General features: G+C 43.7%; 1 protein-coding gene across 7 annotated transcripts in view; it reads left to right on the top strand.

Annotated features, from left to right (window-relative positions):
• Window positions 1-20,821, top strand: part of SLC17A5 (solute carrier family 17 member 5) — a 55,317-nt gene extending 34,496 nt beyond the window's left edge. For 3 of the 7 annotated variants that reach the window (XR_010126728.1, XR_010126730.1, XR_010126729.1), the window contains 5 exons: window positions 255-387; window positions 5,198-5,345; window positions 13,749-13,839; window positions 18,995-19,879; window positions 20,395-20,821. Coding sequence is in view for 4 of the 7 variants with exons in the window: in XM_054492317.2 (XP_054348292.1) it covers window positions 255-387; window positions 5,198-5,345; window positions 13,749-13,839; window positions 18,995-19,129 (507 nt within the window). In the remaining 3 variants the exon portion in view is untranslated. Of the gene's footprint in view, window positions 1-254; window positions 388-5,197; window positions 5,346-13,748; window positions 13,840-18,994 lie in introns of all 7 variants that reach the window. The other 4 variants (XM_054492317.2, XM_054492319.2, XM_054492318.2 and 1 more) reach the window with 2 other exon arrangements.
• Window positions 20,822-25,757: the final 4,936 nt, after the last annotated feature.

Genomic DNA, 25,757 nt, shown 5'->3' with positions numbered 1-25,757 from the left:
AAGATTACCCGAAGCAGACAGGACTAGGGCAAGCCTTATTTCCCTCTGAGACAGACTCTTAGGGACTGCCTTGGACTGAACGCTAAAATCCTTCTGACAGCCGGACTTATTTACTGTAATTATATTTAAAAATTAACAACATATTGCTATGCATTTCCTTTGCTTTCAAGTGGTGGTCATTGGCTGTGATGAATGTGTATGTTTTGTTTTTTTCTCTCACCATAATTAATCCTGTATCTTCTTATTCCTTCCAGAATGGGCTTTTGTCTTCATTGCCTTATTTAGGTTCTTGGTTATGTATGATCCTGTCTGGTCAAGCTGCTGACAATTTAAGGGCAAAATGGAATTTTTCAACTTTATGTGTTCGCAGAATTTTTAGCCTTATAGGTAAGTGAAGCAAATCAGGTTTTGTTTTGGTTTACAGTTATTTACCATGTTTACAGTCATTGGAGATAGGAAAACGAAGTGTGTTTCCCACTTTTACACACAGTTAACACAATGCTCAACACAGAACACTTCGCTCTATCACCAAAATGTTTGTGGGGATTTCTGTCTACACATAGCCAGTTCTGCAGCGGACACCAGCTAGGTATCCTGTAATTCAGTTCTGACACTGTCCAGCTGGTGGTAGCATCAGATCCTATAGGTTGAGGGCTCAGTTCCACAAGACCGCCCCCCTTTGGATACCAATCACAAGTCCCAGCTTGTGACCTCTGCTTCTGACTGACCGCCTATAAATCAGGGTTCCCATGACTCTCTTGTCAGGTTCAGTTAATCTGCTAGAGCATCTCAGAGAACTCAGAGAAACACTTTATTTTATGTTTACCCACTTATTATAAAGGGTATTGCAAAGGATATAGATGAACAGCCAGATGGAAAAGCTGCATAGGGCAACATATGTGGGACCGAGTAGGGAGTTTTCATGCCCTCTCCTGGAACACCACCCTCTAAGAACCCCGACCTCAAAAGTTCATCCAAATCCTGTCCCTTTGAGTTTGTATGGAGACTTCGTTAAATGGGCATGATTGATTAAATCATTGGCCATTGATGACTGACTCAACCTTCAGCCCCTCTCCCCTCTCTGGAGTTTGGGGGTGGTGCCAAAAGTCCCAGACCTCTAATCCAGCCACCATCCTGAAGCTGTATGGGGACCCCCAGCCACCAATTGTCTCATTAGCATACAAAAGACACTGTTACCACTCCAGAAATTCCAAAAGTTTTAGGAGCTGTGTGCCAAAAAACCAGGGGCAGAGACCAAATATATATTTCTTTTTTAAAACAATTTTTTAATAGAAATGGGGTCTTGCTATGTTGCCCAGTCTGGTCTTGAATTCCTGGCCTGAAGTGATCTTCCTGCCTCAGCATCCCAAAATGTTGGGATTACAGACATGAGCCACCACACTGGTCATATTTCTTTTCTTTTCTTTACTTTTCTTTTTTTTTTTTTTTTTTTTTCTTGAGACAGGGGCTCACTCTTAGCCCAGGCTGGAGTGTGGTGGCATGATCTTGACTCACTGCAGCCTCAACCTCCTCAGCCTCAGGTGATCCTCCCACCTCAGCCTCCTGAGTAGCTAGGACTACAGGCACATACCACCATACCCAGCTAATGTTTAAATTTTTACTAAAGACGGGGTTTCACCACGTTGTCCAGGCTGGTCTTTAACTCCTGAACTCAAGCCATCTGCCCGCCTTGGCTTCCCAAAGTGCTGGGACTACAGAAGTGAGCCACCATACCCAGCCCCAGCCATTCTGTTTAATTTTTTTCTTTAATGGGACAAGGCCTCGCTTTATTGCCCACATTGGCCTTGAACTCCTGGCCTTAAGCAATCCTGCTGCTTCAGCCTCCCAAAGTGCTAGGATTACAGGTGTGAGCCACCACACCCAGCCCCCAGCCATATTTTTTAAAATCACAATATCACAACAGTTCAAGACAAAATAAAAATGATAATATTAGTCTTTTATTTTGTTCACATAACAAAACACTATGATGCATTTAAGTGCATTTCTTTACAATACGTTTCTTTTTGAATCATACATTTTGAGGATTAAGATTTATAATATTCACTGGGCACGGTGGCTTATGCCTATAATCTAGCACTTTGGGAGGCTGAGGTGAGCAGATCACAAGGTCAGGAGTTCGAGACCAGTCTGACCAACATGGTGAAACCCTGTCTACTAAAAATACAAAAATTAGCTGGGCGTGGTGGCAAGTGCCTGTAATCCCAGCTACTTGGGAGGCTGAAGCAGAAGAATTGCTTGAACCCAGGAGGCAGAGGTTGCAGTGAGCTGAAATCGCACCACTGCACTCCAGCCTGGGCAACAGAGTGAGATCCTGTCTCAAAAAAAAAAAAAAAGATTTATAAAAGATTTATGTCCACCATGGCTTATAATTATTTTTAAAATGGCTTGCTGTGCCAAACATCACCCCTCACAATTTTATAAATCACTATGCTTTCAGCTCAGACTTTGCAATGAAGATTTTTATATCAACTTTAGACAAGATGTAATCAAAATATTTTTAAGACTCCATCCCCTTTCTAAGTGAGTGCATTTTAAGTTTCAATCCAAAAATATTTACTAGCATTATTATATCAAATAAGGAGCTATAAATCAAAGAACTCAAAGAAACCATAAATATTCATGTGTTTCAGACTCTGCTTTCAGAAAGGTAATTTTTTTTTTTTTTTTTTTTGAGACAGGGTCTTGCTCCGTTGGCCAGGATAGACAACCATGGCTTACTACAGCCTCAACCTCCTAGGCTCAAGTAATTCTCCCACCTCAGTCTCCTGAGCAGCTGGGACTACAGGTCACGCCACAGCACCCAGCTAATTATTTTTGATTTTTTGTAGAGACATGGTTTTACCATGTTGCTCAGGTTAGTCACAAATTCCTGGGCTCAAGCGATCCTCCCACCTCAGCCTTTCAAAGTGCTGGAATTACAGGTGTGAGCCACTGTGCCCGGCCTAGAAAGGTAACTTTTAAAACTATCTAATCAGTTGGGCATGATGGTACGTATCTGTAGTCCCAGCTACTCCAGAGGCTAAGGTGAGAAAATCTCTTGAGCCTAGTTGTTTGAGGCTGCAGAGAGCTATGATCACAACACTGCACTCCAACCTAGGCAACAGAGCAATACCCTGTCTCTAAAAATAGTTAGAAAAAAAGGTACATAAAAATAAAACTGTCTAAGACAATCATTTAACTTTTTAAAGGTCTCCAGTAGAGACCCTGGAAGTCTCAGTGACTATACTTCAGTAATTACATTATAAAAAGACCCTGGCTGGGCTCGGTGGCTCTTGCCTGTAATCCCAGTGCTTTGGGAGGCAGAGGCGGAGGCGGGCAGATACTTGAGGTCAGGAGCTCAAAACCAGGCTGGCCAACATGGTGAAACCCCGTCTCTAATACAAAAATTAGCTTGGCGTGGTGGTGTGTGGCTGTCCCAGCTATTCAGGAGGCCGAGGCAGGAGAATTGCTTGAACCTGGGAGGCGGAGGTTGCAGTGACAAGATTACGCCACTGCACTCCAGTCTGGGGAAAAAGAGTGAAAAAAAAAAAAAATTAGCCAGGCATGGTGGCACAAGCCTGTAATCCCAGCTACTCAGGAGGCTGAGGCACAAGACTTGCTTACACCTGGGAGGCAGAGGTTGCAGTGAGCTCAGATTGTGCCACTGCACTCCAGCCTGGGTAACAGAATGAGATCCTATTTCAAAATAAATAAATAAAAGTAATGAAATTAAATTAAATCAGACATGGTGGTGTGTACCTGTAGTCCCAGCTACTCAGGAAGCCAAGGCAGAGGATCACTTGAGCCTGGGAAGTCAAGGCTGCAGTGAGTCATGATCGCACCACTGCACTCCAGCCTGACGACAGTGAGACGCTGTCTCAAAAAAATAAGAAAATAAATAAATAAGTAAATAAATGTAATTGAAATGTTTTTTAAAGTTCCTCAGTTGCAGTATATACAAATACAACATTTCCATCATCACAGAGAGCTATTGGATAGCACTGCTGTAGACACAGAAAAACTGACAGCCCACTCATTAAGTCCCTTCTCATATTTTAGGCTTAACTCCCTGTAATGACCAATATGTATTCTTATCAGTTGTTAATACTAGGGAGGATTCCTGCAGATTATGTGGGGCAGGAAAAAAAAAAAAAAAAACCAAGGCTGGGCGTGGTGGCTCACACCTGTAATCCCAGCACTTTGGGAGGCAAGGTGGGTGGATCGCTTGAGGTTAGGAGTTTGAGAACAGCCTGGCCAACATGGCGAAACCCTATCTCTACTAAAAATACAAAAATTAGCTGGGTGTGATGGCCCAGGCCTGTAATTCCAGCTATTCAGGAGGCTGAGGCAGGAGAACCACTTGAACCTGGGAGGCGGAGGTGGCAGTGAGCCCAGATCGCGCCACTGCACTCCAGCCTGGGTGACAGAGCAAGACTCCAGCTCAAAAAAAAGAGAGAGAGAGAGAATGAAGACAAGAGATTTTTAAAAATCTTTTTAAGAGACAAGGTCTTGCTCTGACAACCCAGGCTGGAGTGCAGTGGTGCCATCATAGCTCACTGTAACCTTGAACTTCTGGGCTCAAGCAATCCTCCCACCTCAGCCTCCTGAGCAGCCAGGACTACAGGTGTCCACCACCATGCCTGGTGAATTTTGTTTTTAATATTTCGTAGAGACAGGGTCTTGCTGTGTTGCCCAGGCTGGCCTCAAACTCCTGGCCTCAAGTGATTCTCCTGCCTCAGCCTCCTAAAGTGCTGAGATTACAGGTGTGAGCTGCCACACCCGGGCAAGATGGAGTATTATTCTAACCTCATCCAAAAAAGTTTATTATTCAGTTTATCTCCTTTGGTTATATGTATTTTAAATCACATTCTGTGTCAGCTATTGCTTCCCTCTAGAAACATATTTTTAAGTTGTTCTTGTCTTGTTCTTCTCTAACACCATGGAATTTTAGCTGAGTTTTGGCCACATGTAGATTTAATAACATTGCATAATGAGATTTTCCTTTTATAGTACATTAGTTGTATTACGCCCATGTTTTCCAGCAGTTTTTTTTTCTCATGAAATTTGTTAGTCTTTCAGGCAATATAGTGTTTCTACAGTAGGTGGCAGCAATTTCAGATTTCAGATTTATACCATATTAAGGTAGAGCAAATATTAATGCTGGGTTTTTTTCCCTTTTATAACTTTTTAACTCCAGGAATGATTGGACCTGCAGTATTCCTGGTAGCTGCTGGCTTCATTGGCTGTGATTATTCTTTGGCCGTTGCTTTCCTAACTATATCAACAACACTGGGAGGCTTTTGCTCTTCTGGATTTAGCATCAACCATCTGGATATTGCTCCTTCGTGAGTACTAATATAAAGATTTGCTGTGATTGACTTTAAATTATATTTTTAAAAATCTTGATAAAAGGCCAAAGGCGGTGACTCACGCCTATAATCCCAGCACCTTGGGAGGCCGAGGCAGGCGGATAACCTGAGGTCAGGAGTTTGAGACCAGCCTGGCCAACATGGCGAAGCCCTATCTCTACTAAAAATACAAAAATTAGCCAGGCATGATGGCGGGCACCTGTAATCCCAGCTACTCAGGAGGCTGAGGCAGGAGAATCACTTGAACCCAGGAGGCAGAGGTTGCAGTGAGCTGAGATCGCGTTATTGCACTTCAGCCTGGGGAACAAGAGCAAGACTCCATCTATAAAAAAAAAACCTGATAAAATAGATATGATATAAAACTTACCATTTTTAAGTATGCAGTTCTGTGGCATTAAGTATTCACATTGTTTCATAACTAGCACCACCAACAATCTCTAGAACAATTTCATCTTCTCAACAGAAACTGTACCCATTAAACACCATCTCCCATTTCTCCTTCCTCCCAGGCCCTGCAACCAACATTCTACTTTCTGCCTCTATGGATTTGACTACTATAGGAATGACTTTAAATTCTTAACAAGATTTTAATTTACACAATAGTTAAAGCAGGAAGTTGTTTTTAAATTTAAACTTTTAACTATCATCACTTCTGTCCACAGTGCTCTCATTAGAACATTGCAATAACTCATTATAACTGTGTCTGTTCACCCAGCTAGACTAGGAACTCTGTGAAGGCAGAAACTCCCTTATTGTCCTCAGGGCTCTCCATGGCACTTGGCATGTAGTAGGCATTTTGTCAGATGAATGAATGTCAAAGAGTAGACCAATTGATTTGTCTAACTATATTACCTATGTGCAAATATATTTGTGTAGCACTTGATAGTTTACACATCACTTTCATAAACACTATCCATTTTACCCTTAAAGCATGCCTTTGAAGTAAGTATTTTTGCCCTATTTGAATGCTAAGGAAACTTAAGAGAAGTTAAGTGATTTATCTTACAGCACACAGCTAATACAATAAATGATAGAGCCAAAACTTGAACCTAAAATTTTTACTTTTAAGCCCAAAATACAGCTACCTCTCTGGAAACATTCTTTAAGCCACATACTTCTAAAACCATTTTGTGCCAGTTGACAAGGTAAATAAGGGAGCTATGTAAATATTTTAACCCAAAAGTTTTAATGCACTTTATTTGTAAAAATAATAGATATGAATTGATTTTGGAGAAAAGACAAAATCACTACCTCAAAATCTTCACACCCGGACTGCTACAGAATCTTCTAATTTCTATGAATCCTCAGTCTCCTATCTCTTCAATAAATACTCTAAGATAAGCTGCACTCTGTCACCCAGGCTAGAGTGCAGTGACGCCATTGTAGTTCACTGTGGCCTTGAACTCCTGGGATCAAGTAATCCTTCCTGCTCAGCCTCCTGAGTCGCTGGGACTGCAGGCACACATCACCATGCCTGGTTAATTTTTCAAAAAATATTTTGTAGAGATGGGGTCTCCCTATCTTGCCCAGGGTGGTCTCAGTCTCCTGGCCTCAAGTGATCTTCCCGCCTCAGCCCCCCGAAGTGCTAGGATTACAGGCATGAGCCACAGCACCTGGCCAAGACTTGAGGTTTTGTCAAGCCTAGGGTTGATGAATAGTCAAAGGGATATGGGAATTGAGAGTTTTGGCAAGAAATAGTTCTAGGCTATGTTATTACTTAGGATGTTTTTAGTTGAAGTATAGAAATTCTAATTTAAACTGGGCTAAACAGCATAATCTATTGATTCACTTAATTGTATCCAGAGATAATAGGCTTCAGGCAAGAGTTGATATCCAGCTGCCTACTAATATCGCCACAGATTGTTTCTTTCTCACTCTGTCTTTTACAGTAGTAGTTTTGTCCTAAAACTGGGTCTGCTTATAAAATCACACAATGAAATGATTGCCAGCAGCAATCAGGACTACATGCTTCTTCATTCACATCAAGCAGAAAGAAAAGGATCTTTTCCTCTCTCAACCATGGAAATAAGTCCTGGGCTTCATTTTGGTTGACCCAAACTGAGTCACATGAACCAACCCCAATGGCCAAGAGAATATCATGTGACTTTAGGACAATCAGCACCTACCCCAAAAGTTAGAAGTCAAAGGGTCAGTGCCCCTCAGATGTCACTATTGCTACACAGATGGGGGTGGGGAGTGGGAATGGATGCTGAGGAATCCATCGATAACATCCACTGTAACACATGAAGATGTAAATAAACATGAGTCATTTTGAGCCGGGCACGGTAGCTCACGCCTGTAATCCCAACACTTTGGGAGGCTGAGGCGGTTGGATCACCTGAGGTCAGGAGTTTGAGATCACCCTGGCCAACATGGTGAAACCCCGTCTCTACTAAAAATACAAAAACTAGCAGGGAGTGATGGCGCACACCTGTAGTCCCAGCTTCTCAGGAGGCTGAGGCAGGAGAATTGCTTGAACCCAGGAGGCAGAGGTTGCTGTGAGCCGAGATTGTGCCACTGTGCTCCAGCCTGGGCAACAAAGTGAGACTCCATCTCAAAAAAAAAAAAAAAAATTATAAGGAACATAAAATTGGTTCAGCAGCCATCCAGCCAGAAGGTGGTAAGTCACCCACTCCATTTAATAAATCTAAAAGGTAGCTTAGGATTCATCAGGTTCCTGAAGTCTTGTCAGCATCTCTGGAATCTGATGAGGGCCCCCAACCCTGCTCTCTTGAACTAGCAATGAAAGAAAATTGGATCATCGGATAAAAATTGGAGCTATGGTCGGCTGGGTGTAATGGCTCATGCCTGTAATCCCAGCACTTTGGGAGACCAAGGTGGGCAGATCACCTGAGGTCGGGAGTTCAAGACCAGCCCAGCCAACATGGTGAAACTCTGTCTCTACTAAAAATATAAAATTAGCCAGGTGGGGTGGTAGGACCTGTAATCCCAGCTGCTTGGAAGGATGAGGCAGGAAATCACTTGAACCTGGGAGGTGGAGGTTACAGTGAGCCATTGCACTCTAGCCTGGGTGACAAGAGTGAAACTCCATCTCAAAAAAAAAAAAATAGTGCTATTGTCAAAAGATGAAAATAGATGCTGAAGAAAAAGAAAACCAAATATCTGTGGTACCTACCTTATAAGATCGTTGTGAAGATTAAATAGAACACACACAGAACACTTTGCTCAGAATGCAATAAAGGTATTTGCATATAATGCAATAAATGTAATTATTTCCTGGCTAACTTTGAGTCAGATGTGGTGACCAGGGTCACAGATCAATCCAAGTAAAATATTAAAGTGAAGATTGTTGTGCTTTCGGAAAGGAAAATGCTGACCACTAAAGAGCCACTACTGGGTCACTAAGAGCCAAAATGGCAAAACAGTCTAACTTCTCAACATAATTTTTAGGCTAATAGAATAAAGAAAATATAGTAGATTTGATATGTCAGGACTTCAGCCAGGTCTCCTATGATAGATACCCTTTTGGACAAGGTGGAGAAAGATGAATTGGATGTACAATTAGATAAATTTGTCACTACTAAATTTCAGCGTAATAGCATGCTCATTAATGGATCTGGTCATTTGAGAAACACTGTGCCAGGCACTATACCAGATGCTGAAGACACAAACATGAAAGTAACATGATTCCTGCTGGCATCTGTAAAAGCTTAAGCTGGCCTGGAGGATGGTGGGTCATGTCATGAAGTATAATGCTGGACAGGCAGCAGGGGGATCCTGTGCCTGAGCTTCAAGCATCAGGTGGGTGGTTGAAGTCTACATCTTAAAGACCCAGGTCCAACCCTGAAATTTTATGAGTCTTATAAGCCGAAAAAGACATTTATCTAGATATCATAAGAAGCTAAACCGTTTTAGTAACATAAATGACGCCAGCAAATAGTTGTAGCAGTTGGGAGGATGGTAAGCAAGTGCCTTTATGCCTCAGATAATGAGGACTGCTGTACTTGTTCTCAGCTGACTGAGACACAACTATTCAAATGTAAGTAGGCCGGCGAGGTGGCTCACGCCTGTAATCCCAGCACTTTGGGAGGCTGAGGCGGTTGGATCGTTTGAGGTTAGGAGCTCCAGACCAGCCTGACCAACATGGTGAAACCCCATCTCTACTAAAAATACAAAAATTAGCCAGGTGTGGTGGCGGGCGACTATAATCCCAGTGACTCAGGAGGCTGAGGCATGAGAATTCCTTGAACCCAGGAGTTGGAGGTTGCAGTGAGCAGAGATTGCGCTACTGCACTCCAGCCTGGGCTACAGAGCGAGACTCAGTCTCAAAAAAATAAATAAATAAATCTCATCAAATTCAAAATTATTATTATTATTTGTTTTTTGTTTTGTTTTGTTTTTGAGACGGAGTTTCATTCTTGTTGCCCAGGCTGGAGTGCAATGGTGCAATCTCGGCTCACCGCAACCTCTGCCTCTTGGGTTCAAGTGATTCTCCTGCCTCAGCCTCCCGAGTAGCTGGGATTACAGGCAGGTGCCACCACACCCTGCTAATTTTGTATTTTTAGTAGAGACGGAGTTTCTCCATGTTGGTCATGCTGGTCTCAAACTCCCAACCTCAGGTGATCCGCCAGCCTCAGCCTCCCAAAGTGCTAGGATTACAGGCGTCAGCCACCATGCCCAGCCCAAAGTCGAAATTATTTATCTCCCTTAGTGTGTGTGTGTGTGTGTGTGTGTGTGTGTGTGTGTGTGTGTGTGTGTGTGTGTGTGTGTGTGTAAACCTTGCAGTTCTAGCTCAAAGGATAACTTTCTTATATTTTTATTCAGCTCTTCAGATGAGCTTTTTAGTTTTTCTTTTCCAACTGGAATTTCTTTGTTCAAAGCACACCAGTTATTTCTAGTTGCGGGAGTCTTGACTACATATCTTATTGCGGATTACATATCTTATGTTTTTCATAGTTGCTTTTTGTTGTGGTAACAACTGAGGGCCCGTTCAGTGTAACACTCTACTAGTTAAAACAGGAGCACTTGAGGACCATAAACAAGTTCAACACCAGGGCTTGTGGTGAAAAATGAAGCATGAGAAAATTTATCTTTCCTACAGATTGGGTTCAGTGATTACTGAGTTTTTTTTTTTTTACGGAGTTTGTTTTTTTAAAGTAGCATTGTAGATTATAACATTATAATATTAAGTACTGATTCAGAATCAGACAAATTGGGTGACATTTTATGGTTTTTCTTCATCTATAAAATGAAGATTATCCAGCTGGGTGCAGTGGCTCTCGCCTGTAATCCCAGGACTTTAGAAGGCCAAGGTGGGAGGATCATTTGGGCCCAGCAGTTCAAGACCTGCCTGGGCAATATAGCAAGATCCCATCTCTAAAAACTTAACAAAATTTTAAAATTTAAAAAATAAAAAAATTTTAAAATTTTAAAAATAAAAAAATAAAATGAAGATAATCCTTCCTCATGGGGTTGACTTTATAATTATATGATATATAAAACCCTTATAAACATGTCTGATATAAGGTTTTCCAATAAATAGTAAATAGATACAAGGTTTTCCAATAAATAATATTCCTATTAACATATAAATGTGTACTTGGATTTTATAGGCCTTTACTTCTATAGACTGAAATAGAGATTTTATTTTATTAATTTATTTATTATTTTTTGAGACAGAGTCACACCCTGTCACCAAGGCTGGAGTACAGTAGCAAGATCACGGCTCACTGCAGTCTCAAGCAATCCTCCTGCAATCCTCCCACCTCAGCCTCCTGAGTAGCGGGTCTACAGCCTGAACCAACATAGCCAGCTAATTTTTTGTGTGTTTGTTTATTTTTTGTAGAGACAAGGTTTCACCATGTTGCCCAGGCTGGTCTCAAACTCCTGGGCTCAAGCAATTCGCCCACCTCAGCCTCCCAAAATGCTGGGATTACAGGCATGCAACACCACACCCGGCCCCAAAATAGAGATTTTTCTATGGTAATTTTGTTGCCCGAATTCATGGGAATTAGATAGATTTTCAGCTATTAATTCCAATAGTACTCCAACAGCACAGAATCCAGACTGAGTCCATACAACTTGTTTTCTTCCAAGTAGTCATCAATCTTTCATGGCCTGTCCTGGCCAAGTGAAATATAAGTACTTGAATGAGCTTCTTGTTGCTGACATTTAGAATTTCACGGCATTCGTCTGCACTTAATATCTGTCACTGGAAGGGCTGGCAACATTGCAGTTGACTCCTCTTACTGCCAAGGTGTTAATGGTTTAAAAAGAAAACATAAAAAAGAGAGGCTCTGCCAAGCTTGGTTAATTTAGATACACCCCTAAAGGGGATAAGCCAAAAAGATCTGTACTTCATGGTTTTGTTATAGTGCTGTGTGTATGCACAAGTTTGGAACATAAAACTTCGTGATCTTTATACATAACTGAATTAGTTAAGCAGTACTTTTTTTAACTGAACTCCTCCTTCATCTTAAAGTGTTTTTTGTTTGTTTGTTTGTTTTGTTTTTTTTACCAAAAACATTAAACCTAAATCTAATGAACCCCCTAGGATCTAGAGTCTAGAAACTATCAGTGTACAGGAAATACAGGAGGTATAAGATTATGTGAAATGATACCTAAGAGATACAATCTTCAAAGTCCAGAATTCATGAATATATACAGGACAAACATCCTAGTAAAGAGACAGCAATTTTAAGCCGGGCGCAGTGGCTCACACCTGTAATCCCAGCACTATGGGAGGCTGGGGCAGGCGGATCACCTGAGGTCAGGAGTTCGAGACCAGCCTAACCAACATGGTGAAACCCCGTTTCTACTAAAAATACAAAATTACCCAGGTGTGGTGGTGCATGCCTGTAATCCCAGCTACTCAGGAGGCTGAGGAAGGAGAATCACTTGAACTGGGGAGGTGGAAGTTGTAGTGAGCCGAGATCATGCCATTGCACTCCAGTCTGGGCAACAAGAGCAAAACTCTGTCTCAAAAAAAAAAAAAAAAAGAGGCAGCAATTTTAAAAATGAATTATCGGGCCAGGTGCAGTGGCTCACGCCTGTAATCCCAGCAATTTGGGAAGCCGAGGCAGGTAGATCACCTGAGATCAGGAGTTCAAGACCAGCCTGACCTACATGGCATGCGCATGTAGTCCCAGCTACTCGGGAGGCTGAAGCAGAAGAATCACTTGAACCCAGGAGTTGGAGGTTGCAATGAGCTGAGATCGCGCCACTGTACTCCAGCCTGAGCGACAGAAACTCCGTCTCAAAAAAAAAAAAAAAAGTAATTAATGGAACAAGTAAATTTTATGTTTGATATGATCTCACGTCTATAATAACATACTAGAAATATATACAGATAGAAAAAAATAGGATATTTATGAAAATGTTAATGTTGATCATCTCTATGGGGAAGAATTATAGGTAATTTTACTTCCTTATTTTTTTATTTTTTCTTATTAATTTTCAAAAATTAATTACAATTGAATTTTCAAATCAGGAAAGAAATTTTTTTAACTTAAAAAACTTTAAGCTAGACATGCCAAGCTTTCTGTATGAAAATGTTATCTCAGAACTTTCCTATATCACTATAAAAGGGGTTTTTCCATGGCTGTGTTCCTCTATGTAATTTTTTTTTTTTTTTTGAGACGGAGTCTCGCTCTGTTGGCCAGGCTGGAGTGCAGTGGCACGATCTCTGCTCACTGCAAGCTCCGCCTCCTAGGTTCACGCCATTCTCCTGCCTCAGCCTCCCGAGTAGCTGGGACTACAGGCGCCCGCCATCACGCCCGGCTAATTTTTTTGTATTTTTGGTAGAGACGGAGTTTCACCATGTTAGCCAGGATGGTCTCGATCTCCTGACCTCGTGATCCACCTGCCTCAGCCTCCCAAAGTGCTGGGATTACAGATGTGAGCCACCGCGCCCGGCCTTCCTCTATGTAATGTTAAAATGCTACTTAACTATTGAAATGCAAGTTTTTCACCAGCTGAATATAAAATCCCATTTCAATAAGACATTTTGTTTAGACATAAAATTTCACAAGAACACAACCTGGAGCAGAATAGCTGTCTATTGAAAGAAGCCGCCAGGTGCCGTGGCTCATACTTGTAATCTCAGCACTTTGGGAGGCCGAGGCAGGCAGATCACTTGAGGTCAGGAGCTCTAGAGCAGCCTGGCCAACATGGTGAGACCCCAGCTCTACTAAAAATACAAAACTAGCCCGGCATGATGGTGGATGCCTGTAGTCCTCGCTACTCAGGAGGCTAAGGCACGCTTGAACCCGGGAGGCAGAGGCTGCAGTGAGCTGGGATCATCCCACTGCCCTCAAGCCTGGGCCACAGAGTGAGACTCTGTCTCAAAAAAAAAAAAAAGAAGAAAAGCTGTTTAAATGTGTATCACAATAATAAACTTCTATGAAAATGTTTCTGCAGGTATGCTGGTATCCTCCTGGGCATCACAAATACATTTGCCACTATTCCAGGAATGGTTGGGCCCGTCATTGCTAAAAGTCTGACCCCTGATGTAAGTAGATAATTTACTTGTAAACTGGAAAGGTTTTGGAGCTGCACATCTGTGTCAAAGTTCAGTGTATTTTAATTAAGTTTAAAATTCTAAATGTTCTTATGAAATTCTTTTTAGCAACAAAAAGCTAAATGCCTTAATAGATGGGAAAGTATATTTTCAAAGAACACTTTCTGGATTTTAGACAAAACAATTGAACTAAGTCAAATGAAGACATTGTAGCTGAAACCACACAAGTAGTTAAAAGTTGTGATATTGGCCGGGCGCAGTGGCTCATGCCTGTAATCCCAGCACTTTGGGAGGCCGAGGCAGGTGGATCACGAGGTCAGGAGTTCAATACCAGCCTCACCAACATGGTGAAACCCCATCTCTACTAAAAATACAAAAATTAGCCGGTGTGGTGGCAGGTGCCTGTAGTCCCAGCTACTCAGGAGGCTGAGGCACCAGAATCGCTCAAACCCAGGAGGCGGAGGTTGCAGTAAGCCAACATCGCCACTGTACTCCAGTCTGGCAACAGAGCAAGACTCCGTCTCAAAAAAAAAAAAAAAAAAAAGAATTTCAGGACATACTTACAGACTTTCTTATTACCAAATATACTGATTTCGGACATATATGTGTTCCCCACAGATAGTGTTCCTATTTCTTCTCCACATCTACCATTTCTAATTCCTTAAGTGACACGGTACCTCCCTGTTACTATTTCGTCTCACTTAATAAAAAGGAATGCTGTAGAAATGCTTTTTCTAAAGTTCTGTGTCTCAATATGGACATATCCAAAATGTTTAACGTTGTCCTCATGGAGCAGGGTGGCAACACCAGAACCTAAGTCAGCTCACTACCATGTGTTCATTTCACTTACTGATAATGCCAGTACTTCTGCTAGGGAAATATGGATTCCTGAATTAAAGTCTTGTATGTTTACAAGTGGGAACTGCACTTGATTTGGGATATGTTACAGCATTTGTTTAATGCTGTTAAAAGGATATCACTGTTTTAGCTGGGTGTGGTTTGTACATGTATTCCCAGCTACTTAGGAGGCTAAGGCAGGTGGATGCATGAGCCCAGGGTTTTGAGGCTGCAGTGAGCTATGATCACGCCTCTGCACTCCAGCCTGGGTGAGAGCGGGAGACCCTGTCTCAAAAAAATAAAATAAATAAAAAATAAAAATAAAAATAAATAAAGTAAAATAAAATAAGTTTCGCACTCCGTTGCCCAGTCTGGAGTACAGTGGTGCAGTCTCAGCTCACTGCAACCTCTGCCTCCCAAGTTCAAGCAATTCTCCTGCCTCAGCCTCCCGAGTAGCTGGGACTACAGGCACCCACCACTATGCCCTGCTAATTTTTGTTTTTTGTTTGTGTGTGTGGTTTTTTTTTTTTTTGAGACGGAGTTTCGCTCTTGTTGCCCAGGCTGGAGTGCAATGGTGTGATCTCAGCTTACCACAACCTCTGCCTCCCGGGTTCCAGTGATTTTCCTGCCTCAGCCTCCCGAATAGCTGGGATTACAGGCATGCGCCACCACACCCAGCTAATTTTGTATTTTTAATAGAGACGGAGCTTCTCCATGTTGGTCAGGCTGGTTTCGAACTCCCGACCTCAGGTGATCCGCCCATCTCGGCCTCCCAAAGTGCTGGGATTACAGGAGTCAGCCACTGCACCCAGCCAAATAAAACTCTAAAGCATATTATTTTTAAAAAGGAAAAGCACACACTTGCCTTCACAATTGTAATTTCTTTCTTTTTTTTTTTTTTTTTTGAGATGAAGTCTCACTTGTCCCCCAGGTTGGAGGGCAGTGGCGTGATCTCAGCTCACTGCAACCTCCGCCTCCCGGGTTCAAACGATTCTCCTGCCTCAGTCTCCCAAGTAGCTAGGACTACAGGCATGTGCCACCACACCCGGCTAATTTTTGTATTTTTAGTACAGATGGGGTTTCACCATGTTGGCCAGGCTGGTCTCGAACTCCTGACCTCAAATGATCCACCCGCCTCAGCCTCCGAAAGTGCTGGGATATCAGGCATGAGCCACCGCGCCCAGCCTGTAATTTCTTACTTCAAGCATTGCCTCAAAAAGTTTGTGGAATGAGTCAGCATATAAATAAATAATGCAGTAATTAAAATTCAAAGTGTGTCTGAGGTTCAATGTTGTTATAAACAAAACAGTATTCTCTAAAAACTGGTGGAATTTTTGTTAAAAAACAAACTAGGAGCTGTGTGAGACTTGTAGTACAATGATTGATTTTAAGTTCACTCATTGCCTTCAGATAACACTGAAGTATTATTTTATCCCAGAGACCACACAGGGCAGCTTTGTCTTAGTAATCCTAAGAAGCTGTTTCAAACATTTCTTTCTGGTATAAGATGTAATTATTGACTGATTCCTCAGCAGAATTTAAGATGAGTATCTAAGATTTTTTTTCACTAAAACGCATTCATCTCAAACAAGTATAACCACCACAGGGTGTTTCTTTCTTCATGTTTCTCCTTTTTTCCCAAATAAATGACCTCATACTGGCTTCCCAGCGCCTTCTCTTTCACTTCCTCATTGCTAGTTCTACTGCTTGTTTGTTTGGGTTTTTTGTTTGTTTGTTTGTTTCTTTGTTTTTTGAGACGGGGTCTCCATCGCCCAGGCTAGAGTGCAGTGGCGCGATCATGGCTCACTGCAGGCTCAACCTCCCCAGGCTCAGGTGATCTTCCTATCTCAGCCCCCCCAAGTAGCTGGGACTACAGGTGTACACCACCATGTCCAGCTAATTTTTCTACTTCTTGTAGAGATGGGGTTTCACCACCTTGCCCAGGCTGGTCTCAAACTCCTGTCAAGGTATCCACCTATCTCGGCCTCCCAAAGTGCTGGAATTATAGGCATGAGCCACCATGCCTGGCCTACTTGGTTTGTTTTTTTGTTTTGTTTTTGAGACGGACTCTCGCTCTGTTGCCCAGGCTGGAGTGCAGTGGCACGATCTCAGCTCACTGCAAACTCCGCCTCCCGGGTTCACGCCATTCTCCTGCCTCAGCCTCCCAAGTAGCTGGGATTACGGTTGCCTGCCACCATGCCTGGCTAATTTTTTGTATTTTTAGTAGAGACAGGGTTTCACCTTGTTAGCCAGGACGGTCTTGATCTCCTGACCTCGTGATCTGCCCGCCACAGCCTCCCAAAGTGCTGGGATTACAGGCGTGAGCCACCACTTCTGGCCTGGTTTTTTAATTTATTTATGTATTTTTGAGACAGAGTTTCGCTCTTGTTCCCCAGGCTGGAGTGCAATGGCATGATCTCAGCTCACCGCAACCTCCGTCTCCCACGTTCAAGCAATTCTCCTGCCTCAGCCTCCCGAGTAGCTGGGATTACAGGAGCCTACCACCACGCCCAGCTAATTTTTGTATTTTTAGTAGGGACAGGGTCTCGCCGTGTTGGCCAGGCTGGTCTTGAACTCCTGACCTCGGGTGATCCACCCACCTCAGCCTCCCAAAGTGCCGGGATTACAAGCATGAGCCACCACGCCCAGCCAGTTTTTTTTTGTTTTTTTTTTTGTTTGTTTGTTTTTTTTTTTTGAGAGGGAGTCTTGTTCTGTTGCCCAAGCTGGAGTGCAGTGGAGTGATCTCGGCTCACTGCAAGCTCCGCCTCCCAGGTTCACGCCGTTCTCCTGCCTCAGCCTCCCGAGTAGCTGGGACTACAGGCGCCGGCCACCACGCCTGGCTAATTTTTTATATTTTTAGTAGAGACGGGGTTTCACCATGTTAGCCAGGATGGTCTCGATCTCCGGACCTCGTGATCCGCCCGCCTCAGCCTCCCAAAGTGCTGGGATTACAGGCGTGATCCACCACGCCCGGCCGTGTGTTTTTTATTTAATGCTGCAAATATAGTCACCACTCTGGTTAGACTGAAATTGAAAAAATCCAAAAAATGGTTGTTAAAGGTGGTCACATGACCCAGAAATTTAGATAACTGTCTGATATTTTTATGCCACAGGGTTATACACTGAACAGTTGTCTTACTGACAGATCCCATGTTATATCCTGCTTTGTATGCCATTCAAGATCTTTTATACTTGCCAGGCCTCTCTCTGATGTCACAGATCCTCAAAGCTGAACTTGAGTTCATCTTAACCGTATTTACTTGATCCACCTGACACCTTTCACCTGAGAACCTGGGAGACTGTGCACAGGCGTAAGACTTTCCTAGTATTAGTTAGTGTTAGGCATGATTCAGGGACATGCCAGTACACTTTTTATTGAAGTATATCTATCTATCTTCAGTAAACTTTTTATTGAAGTATAACTTCTTTTAAATGCACAAATCCAGGCCAGGTGTGGTGGCTCACACCTGTAATACCATCACTGTGGGAGGCTGAGGTGAGCGAATCACTTGAGCCCAGGAGTTCAAGACCAGCCTGGGAAACATGGCGAAACTCCATCTCTACTAAAAATATATATATACACGTATATATATATACACGTGTATATATATGTGTGTGTATATATATATATATATATATACACAAAGAAAATTAGCCAGGCATGGTAGCATGCACCTCTAATCCCAGCTCCTTGGAAGGCTGAGTTGGGAGGATTGCCTCAGCCCAGAAAGTGGAGGCTGCAGTGAGCCGAGATTGCGCCACTGCACTCCAGACTGGGTGACAGAGTGAGACTCTGTCTCAAAAATAAAAACAAATAAATGCACAAATCTAAAGTGTGCAGCTAGATGAAGTTCCACAAAGTTAATACATCTGTGTAACCAGCACCCAGTCAAGAAACAGAATATTACCTCCCTCAGTAAGACCCCAGGTACCACTTCCTGCTATTTTTCCTTCACCCTCACCAAGAGGAACCACTCTCCCAACTTTTAACCCCATAGATTAGTATGGTCTGACTTTGGGCTTTATATAAATGGAATAATTTAGTATGTACCTTTTTTGTCTGGCTTCTTTTGCTTCATATTTTGTTTGTGAGCTGTATTTATGATGTTGTATCCCATTCTCATTGCTGTATCGTATTCCGTTGAACAAATATACCACTATCCTACTGCTGGTGGACATTTGGGTTGTTCCAAGGATGAGGCTTTTATGAATAATGTGGCTGTTTTAACAGTCTTGTGACACTATCTTTTTAATGAAGTGAACTACAAACAAAATTTTATTTCACTTGCATTTTTTTCTTTCTTTATAGAACACTGTTGGAGAATGGCAAACCGTGTTCTATATTGCTGCTGCTATTAACGTTTTTGGCGCCATTTTCTTTACACTATTTGCCAAAGGTGAAGTACAAAACTGGGCTCTCGATCGCCATGGACACAGACACTGAAGGAACCAATAAATAATCCTGCCTCTATTAATGTATTTTTATTTATCATGTAACCTCAAAGTGCCTTCCATATTGTGTAAGCATTCTATGTCTTTTTTTAACTGTACTTGTATTAGATTTTTAAGGCTTGTAATCATGAAATATCACTAGTTGCCAGAATAATAAAATGAACTGTGTTTAATTATGAATAATATATATGCTAGGACTTCTACTTTAGGTTCACATACCTGGCTGCAAGTCGGGCAACATGAAGTAGGAGAGTTCTGTTGATTTTTTAGGGCCATACTAAAGGGAATGAGCTGAAACAGACCTCCTAATACCTTTGCTTAATTAAACTAGATGATAATTCTCAGGTACTGATAAACACCTGTTGTTGTTCACTTTCCTCATAAAAATTGTCAGCTCTCTCTGACACTTAGATCTCAAACTTTAGCATCTCTGTGGAGCTGCCATCCACTGTATAATTTGGCCTGGCAACTGGACTGAGGGGAGTGTGCCCAGGCAGCTGCCAAGCACTCCCTCCCTGGCTTCAGGGTCAGAGTGCCCAGCGTTTATCAGAGGCAGCATCCAAGCCCAGAGCCAGTGTCGACTCTTCGGCTGGTGCCTTTCCTCTGAGGGGCTATTAATGTGTAGATAAAGCCCTGAGTAGGCAAGAGCAGTGAGATCCACTGCTGTGGTCTTGATACATCCTCAAACTTTCCCTTCCCAGCACAGAGGAATATCGGCTGGCATGCAACCTGCAAAAGAAAAGCATGAAGCGGCCAGGCGCGGTGGCTCATGCCTGTAATCCCAGCACTTTGGGGGGCTGAGGCGGGCGAATCATGAGATCAGGAGTTCAAGACCAGCCTGGCCAGCATGGTGAAACCCCATCTCTACTAAAAATACAAAAAATTAGCTGGGCGTGGTGGCAGGCGCCTGTAATCACAGATACTCAGGAGGCTGAGGTAGGAGAATCACTTGAACCCGGGAGGTGGAGGTTGCAGTGAACCAAGATTGCGCCACTGCACTCCAGCCTGGGCAATGGAGCGAGACTCCGTCTCAAAAAAAAAAGAAAAAAGAAAAGTGCGATGCCCAGTCAGTCACAAATAAGATCATCCTGGTCTAAATCTACTCTCACATGGATCACAGTATAAATTTCTATGTGCTGTGTTTTGTTTGTTTGTATCTTGTAGAGATGGGGTCTCGTTTTGTTGCCCAGGCTGGTTTTGAACTCCTGGCTTCAAGTGATCCTCCTGTCTCGGCCTCACAAAGTGTTGAGACTACAGGCATGAGCCACTGTGCCCAGCCTGTTCTGTGTTTTTAAGCTACACGAGAATTTTTTTAAAAATTAATTCTCACTGTTTGTTCAGTCTGTCTTCATCTAAGTTTGTGGTTGCAGTTTAAAGTTAAAGTGACTTTTAAAGGCCACATCACCTGAGACTAGGGTAATCATCTTTACTTCCGGTTCCTGAAATCATATTTTTCCAGTGGACCATCCTCCAGTGGTTATGGTTGTTGAGCATGCTTTCAGAACACCTATGTGGCTTAAAACTTAGTTTATGTTTTGTGTTCGACACTACCTGTAATATTTTAAAACTGTTTAATGTGATGTGAATACATTTATGTAAATTTATTTTTAAATTTGTAAATAGCTTTAAATTGCTATGGTAATGTTTCTTTTATAAATCATCAAAATAAACCTCTGTGAATTGATTTTTGGATCTGACAGTTCTGTGATATTTCCTAGTGTCCACAGTGACTCTTTGACATCTTTTCTGCATCCTGCTCGAGCCATCATCTTCTCTACACACATTTCTGCTACCACAAAGCCGAGGAACTTGGGCCTCCTAAGGGATACAGCATCAGAAATCTCTGTTGCCATCAACCTGCCCTTCCTAGCTCTGAATAGAGTCAATCCTTCTTGCTAAAGCATATGCCCACACTACACTGATTCTCTCTCTTCCACCTCCTCTAAGGACTTGCTTCAGTAATTCTTCTTTTTTTAAATAATTGAGACAGGGTCTTGCTTTGTTGCCCAAGCTGAGCTCAAGCAATCCTCCTGTCTCAGCCTTCCAAGTAGCTGGCACTACCCAGGCATGTGCTATCACGCCCAGTTAGTAGCTCCTCTTTCATTTACTTCTTCAGTCTCTCCCCTTGTTCTTTTCCTTCTATCTCAGAGATACACGTCTTCTCTAGTCCTTAAATAAAAATACAGAAGTCTCCTGGGGACATTAAATCACAAGTGTACAGAATATCTCTAAGATAATACTCAAGAAACTGGAAAACAGTGTGTGATTTTATAGATATATATAGCTATAGATATAGATTTTCATCCATGGTCTGAGGCTCGTAACTCCCATAGGTCTTGTTGTGTTGAGCGCCTTTAGCCCTCAGAAGTCGCCTCAGGAAACAGAATCTCTCTGATCCTCTCCTGCCCTCGTTTCACCTGCTGCTTTTTCTCCCAAGGCAGGAATCTTTGGAACTGGTCATAAAGAAATTCTGTGGCTGGGGCGGTGGCTCATACCTGTAATCCCAGCACTTTGGGAGGCTGAGGCCGGCGGATCACAAGGTCAGGAGTTCGAGACCAGTCTGGCCAATACGGTGAAACCCCGTCCCTACTAAAAATACAAAAATGAGCCAGGCGTGGTGGCGGGCGCCTGTAGTCCCAGCTACTCGGGAGGCTGAGGCAGGAGAATCACTTGAACCCGGGAGGCGGAGGTTACAGTGAGCCAAGATTGCACCACTGCACTCCAGCCTGGGTGACAAAGTGAGACTCCGTCTCAAAAAAAAAAAAAAAAATTCTATGGCCTACCTTGTTGGACTGTAGTTCATAAGACCCCATGCCCACATTTGAGAAGAGTCCTCTCCATAACCTGGAGGAAGGAATGCTGCACAGAGAGGCCAAGAAGAATCTGGACAGGACTTGCTGGGCTTCCCTCTGAGTCTATTAGTGTTAGATCACACCCTTTCTGTCCAATCACATTTCTACATGGTTGTTAATCATGACTATCCAATGAAGTCTCCATGAAAGGCCTAATAAGACAGGGTTTGGGGAGCCTACTGATAGCTGAACGCATGGAGGTTCCTGGAGGGTGGCACGCCCAGAGAGGGCATGGAAGTTCCTCATCCCTTTCCCCAGACATTGCCCTATGCATCTCTTCATCTGTGTCCTTTGTAACATCCTTTATAATAAATGATAAACATAAGTGTTTCCCTGAGTTCTTCGAATCACTCTAGCAAATTGATTGAACCAAAAGAGGCAGTTGTGAAAACCTCAACTTGAAGCCAGCAGGTCACAAGTTCCAGAAGCCTAGACTTGGGACTGGTGTCTGCAGTGGTGGGCAATCTTGTGGACTGGGCCTTCGACCTGTGGAATCTGATGCTACCTCCAGGTAGACAGTGTCAGCACTCAATTGGGAGACACCCAGCTGATGTCTGTTGCAGAACTGATTGCTTAGTTGGTGTGTGAGGAAAAACCCACACCCTTTTAATCACAGAAGTCTTCTGTGTTTATTGTTGTTGAATGAGAGATAAGAAAAAAACACATTTGGGCGGGGCACGGTGGCTCACGCCTGTAATCCCAGCACTTTGGGAGGCCAAGGCGGGCAGATCACAAGGTCAGGAGATCGAGACCATCCTGACTAACACGGTGAAACCCCACCTCTACTAAAAATACCAAAAAATTAGCCAGGCATGGTGGCAGGTGCCTGTAGTCCCAGCTACTCGGGAGGCTGAGACAGGAGAATGGCGTGAAGCCATTTTTTTTGAGACGGACTCTTGCTCTGTTGCCCAGGCTGGAGTGCAGTGGTGCGATCTCTGCTCACTGCGACCTCCGCCTCCCAGGTTCAGCGATTCCCCTGCCTCAGCCTCCCGAGTAGCTGGGACTAAAGGCATGCGCCACCATACCTGGCTAATTTTTGTATTTTTAGTAGAGATGGGGTTTCACCATGTTGGCCAGGCTGGTCTACGAACTCCTGACCTCGTGATTCGCCCACCTCGGCCTCCCAAAGTGCTGGGATTGCAGTGTCTGGCCAAATATATTGTTTTAAAAACAAAAGACCTGTTGCCCAAGCTGTTGTGTAATCACCGTTAGGTTTTCTTTTTTTTTGAGACGGAGTCTCGCTCTGTTGCCCAGGCTGAAGTGCAGTGGCCCGATCTCAGCTCACTGCAAGCTCCGCCTCCCAGGTTCACGCCATTCTCCTGCCTCAGCCTCCTGAGTAGCTGGGACTACAGTCGCCCGCCACCACGCCGGGCTAATTTTTTGTATTTTTAGTAGAGACGGGGGTTTCACCATGTTAGCCGGGATGGTCTCGATCTCCTGACCTTGTGATCCGCCCACCTCGGCCTCCCAAAGTGCTGGGATTACAGGCGTGAGCCACCACGCCCGGCACCGGTAGGTTTTTAACTACCTGCTGGACATCCCCAACTGGCTATCCTTCCTTGCACCTGAGACTATTTCAATCTAACCTCACTCCCCCACCCCCATTCTAAATAAAACTGGCTGTTCCCACCACCTTCTTATTTCTCTTAAAAGTACATTTCCCCAGTCACTTAGGCTTGGCCCAAAGTCATTTTTGTTCCTCCTCCCTAGCCTCCCACCAAACCCCCTACTCTGTGTCGAAACAACCACCTGCCGACCGGGCACAGTGGCTCACACCTGTAATCCCAGCACTTTGGGAGGCCAAGGCAGGCGGAGTGCCTGAGGTCAAGAGTTCCAGACCAGCCTGGCTAACATGGTGAAACCCCTTCTCTACTAAAAATACAAAAACATTAGCCAGGCATGGTGGCGCCCTCCTTTAGTCCTACAAAATACAAAAAATTAGCTGGACATGGTGGTGCAGACCTGTAGTTCCCAGCTACTCAGGAGGCTGAGGCAGGAGAATCTCTTCCACCCGGGAGATGGAGGTTGCAGTGAGCCGGGATCGCACTACTGCCCTCCAGCCTGGGCAACAAAAGGAGACCCCGTCAAAAAAAAAACAAAAAAAGCACCTGTCTCTTCCATTTCAGTTTTTTCATGTCCCTGGAATTTTTTGTTTGTTTTGAAACAGAGTATCACTCTGTCACCCAGGCTGGAGGGCATGGCATGATCACAGCTCACTGCAGCCTCTACCCTGCAGGCTCAAGAGATCCTCCCACTTCAGCCTCCAGACTAGCTGGTACTACAGGTCTGCACCACCATGCCCAGTTAATTTTTGTATTTTGTAGAGGTGGGGTTTCACTATGTTGTCCAGTCTAGTCTCCTGGGTTCAAGTGATCCTCCCGCCTTGGCCTTTCAAAGTGCTGGGATTACAGGTGTAAGCCACCATGTCCGGCCTGGAATTTTTCTTTTTCTTAATCCTTCTTCCAGGCCAGGCACAGTGCCTCACACCTGAAATCCCAGTACTTTGGAAGGTCAAGGTGGATAGATGGCTTGAGCCCGGGAGTTTGAGACCAGCTTGGGCAACATGGTGAAACCTGGTCTTTACAAAAAATACAAAAAATTAGCCGGGCATGGTGGTGCATACCTGTAGCTCCAGTTATTCAGGAGGCTGAGTTGGGAGAATCACTTGAGCCCAGGAGGTCGAGGCTGCAGTGAGCTGAGATCTCACTGCACTCCAGACTGAGTGACAGAGCGAGAGTCTTTCTCCAAAAAAAAAAAAAAAACCCCTCTGTCATCTCCTAAGTAAGAGTCTAGTGGCTTTTGTTTCCACCTAGAATAGAAAAGTTAAGTGGTATCACTGCCTTTAGTCTTGCCCTCTTCTATCCCAGCTTCCCACCAGTGTTGAGTTCATCGTCCCAATACAACTAATCTCTCTGATTAAGGTGGTCCCCCATGGTGAGCCCCATGGTGAGCCCCATGGCTTCCCTGGGCCTGCCCAGTAAACTCTCCCACCCAGCAGCTGTGCCCTCCTCACCCCTAGGTTCAGCCTACCCTACCCTTATCTTATGAAGGGAACCATGCCTTGTTGCAGCGATCTGGCTGCTTCACTTCCCCACGCCTTCTCTCCATCTTCCCTTTCCTCTTCATACCTTTATTAATTTCCTTCTTTGGGCCTGGAAGGTCTCTCCTCAACCTTGCCACCTCCTTCACGACCCCCCTAATTTCTTCCACCCTCCCTGATCTAGATGTGGTGTCTCCATTTAACCTACTAAAGTGCCACATTATTTATTTATTTTTGGGTTTTCCTTTATTTTAAACTCAAGGATTTAGGCTCAGTTATGTGGAAGACAGAATTTCTTCATTCATTCAGCGAATACTAAGCATCTACCCTTTGCTAGACAACAAGGATACAAAGATGCATCTGACACAGCCCTTTCCCTCCCTGGAGCTCCTTCTGACTCCTTGACTCCTTGATCCCCTTCCTCATTTTTTTTTTTTTTTTTTGGAGACAGAGTCTTGCTCTGTTGTCCAGGCTGTAGTGCAGTGGTGTAATCTCCGCTCACTGCAACCTCTGCCTCCCAGGTTCAAGAAATTCTCCTGCCTCAGCCTCCTGAATAGCTGGGACTACAGGTCCATGCCACCACATCTGGCTAATTTTTTGTATTTTTAGTAGAGACGGGTTTTCATCTTGTTGCCCAGGCTGGCCTCGAACCCCTGAGCTCAGGCAATCTGCCAGCCTCAGCCTCCCATGAGCCACTGCACCTGGCCTTCTTTCTTTATAATACTTAT

This window comes from Pongo pygmaeus, chromosome 5, assembly GCF_028885625.2.
Source record: "Pongo pygmaeus isolate AG05252 chromosome 5, NHGRI_mPonPyg2-v2.0_pri, whole genome shotgun sequence".
NCBI classification, from domain to species: domain Eukaryota; kingdom Metazoa; phylum Chordata; class Mammalia; order Primates; family Hominidae; genus Pongo; species Pongo pygmaeus.
The sequence above is the reverse complement of the archived record's forward strand: the minus strand, read 5'-3'. Positions and strand labels throughout refer to the sequence as shown.